Source organism: Sphaeroforma arctica (assembly GCF_001186125.1).
Source record: "Sphaeroforma arctica JP610 unplaced genomic scaffold supercont1.540, whole genome shotgun sequence".
Classification (NCBI taxonomy): domain Eukaryota; class Ichthyosporea; order Ichthyophonida; genus Sphaeroforma; species Sphaeroforma arctica.
Window position 1 is genome coordinate 51,559 of NW_014040018.1, and position 2,390 is coordinate 53,948.

The 2,390-nt window shown below is 39.4% G+C and overlaps 1 protein-coding gene across 1 annotated transcript in view; it reads left to right on the top strand.

Moving 5' to 3' along the window:
- The window catches only part of SARC_07088 (hypothetical protein), a gene marked incomplete at both ends in the record, with an annotated part of 2,308 nt that extends 425 nt beyond the window's left edge, over positions 1-1,883 (top strand). Inside the window, 2 exons of the mRNA XM_014298983.1 lie at positions 525-604; positions 1,808-1,883. Coding sequence (XP_014154458.1) covers positions 525-604; positions 1,808-1,883 — 156 coding nt within the window. The remainder of the gene's footprint in view (positions 1-524; positions 605-1,807) is intronic.
- Positions 1,884-2,390: the final 507 nt, after the last annotated feature.

Consider the following 2,390-nt stretch of genomic DNA (forward strand, 5'->3'; position numbering starts at 1 on the left):
ATATATATATATAATAAACGACTATATATTATATATACGCACATATTATTATATATATATATATAATTAGTCTATATATTATATACACACACACTTATATATATATTATATATATATATATTTATTTATTGATGTAGATATATTATTATATATTGATATTTTATTATATACATGTATATATATACTTATATAATATATATATATGTATATATATATATATATATATATACGTATTTATTATGTTACCTCATACGATTTCATTGCGATCCTCATTTCTGTCTGTATATGCCATCAACGTGCTGTGTGTTGTGTTGCCGGATTTCCTTTCCAAATATATCGCTCTGATATGTGTTTATCATGCTGTCGAAGCCTATTCAGATCCCTGGCACTATACCTTGGTACAATATCATATAATACGTACACCGACTGTTTGTCAATTGCCGCTCAAAAAATTCAAAGTCAACGACGAATATTGTCGATAACTAATCTGCTTACGTGGTGGCTTACAATGTTGTACTACATAGGGAGCGACAAAGAAGTATGCATATCCCAAGTACGTCTGGTCGCCTGCGGGGGGCTGGTGGTGCCATCCCTATCATTGGCGGTATGTCTATTATTTGGCTTGTAATTTTCCTTGTATCTGGCTTGTGAGTGTTGCTTGTATCTCTATCATTGGTGGTATGTCTATATCTGGGCTTGGGAGTGTCACTTATATCTATATATCGGTGAAAGACAAGGGTATGGCTTGTGATTGTTTCTCGTGGTGTACTTGTGAATTTCGTTGCTGTTAAAGCCCTGAGTCTAAGAGCTTACTTCCGAGTATTTCCTTGGTAACTTATCAATTTTTTATGTCACATTCATACCATGAGTGGCTAGCATATATATTGACTTGTGCGTGTTGCTCCTATCACTTCATTACCAACTGGAATATCCTGAAAGTTGCCTTATGAGTGATTCTTGCAATACGTCCACAGCAACACCCACTATCGCCGACGGTGCGCAGTGCGTTTAGCTTGAAAAAGTGTCTTGTATTGGATCCAAACGATTGACCGTCATTCTTCCATAGGGTGTACGTACAAGTGTTATGCCTTAAGCTCGCCGTCACCTGTGTGTTGCCATCGGCGCAGTTTATGTTCTGAGTGCAATTATGGAATGTGAGGCAGTCTGTATCATTAATGCTATCAAAAGCAGGAATCGGTGGGTGCTGTAAGTGTATGCTCAGAAATGGTGATCTTGAAGGTTTTATCATAAAATTTGTATGCTATACTTAGTTTGTCTGCTTTGGTTCCCTTTCGGTGTACTCTGACGCATTCAGGCTGTTATATACCCCGTATATGTATTTGCTTGTATGTCCATACTTCCGTCCAGGCACTACAGCACACCAGTCGACTACTGGTGTATAACTGACATATCATTCGTTAGAATCATCTCAACCGTCTACTATCCCGTACGGACTCATGTCGGTTATCACATCACCTGCAACTACTCTTATTTTGCATGGTGCAGTGTATCATCCCGTTCCTTGAACTGTCACATGACAGTCGACTACTCAAACTCGCTCATTGCGTAAGTTTTGTCGTAGTCACTTGTCCGCTCAATTCATGACTTGTTGCGTAGCCCCGATGGATACATAAAGCCTCGTATACGTGATGTATACTATATATCACCTAGCCTTTCAGGGGTGACCGTGGATTTTTGCGTCTTGACATACGCAGCCACGCAACCTTCTTCTAAGCAAATCAATGCTTTCTGATACTCTTCGCATTAACTGTTCTCGTCGTGCCTATCTACGCCACTCTCACGACAGACGCAATACGGCAATTGCTGGAGTCACAATCTTAGCCATGCTCATCCCAATCATTCGATTCGGCGATCAACTCATTGTAAGTAATGACCACGATGTGCAAATACACCGTAGAGTATAAATTGTACATTCATAAGAGGTTTATGTGTTGCGTGTATCATCATGACTGATTTTTGTTGGCTGCTAAGTATTCGAAGCACTACATCATTCATGATCTGTGCACGCCTGGTCTCTTCACGTAATATATGTATATATATATATACGTGAGTTGTGAGGTATCAATATGCTTGACATAGCTGATGATGGTCCAGTTGGCGATCCCTTTCGTGTCGTTGAACTCCCAGTTGGAGTGTTTCGTCTAATCACTGGCTTGTGCTAAACTGTTGCAGATGTTCGACAATGAGAACGAAATCTGCCGATCACACGCGTGTGCATTCATTCTTATTTGACATTGGTGCATATCTGAGACAAGTTTTTCTGTTGTGCATGTCAACCTGGTGCATACTACATACGGGTCCATCCGAGAGCCTACTCCTTTTAGTATATAAAAATATGTTGCGATGAATGTGGTAACTAAACAGTACGA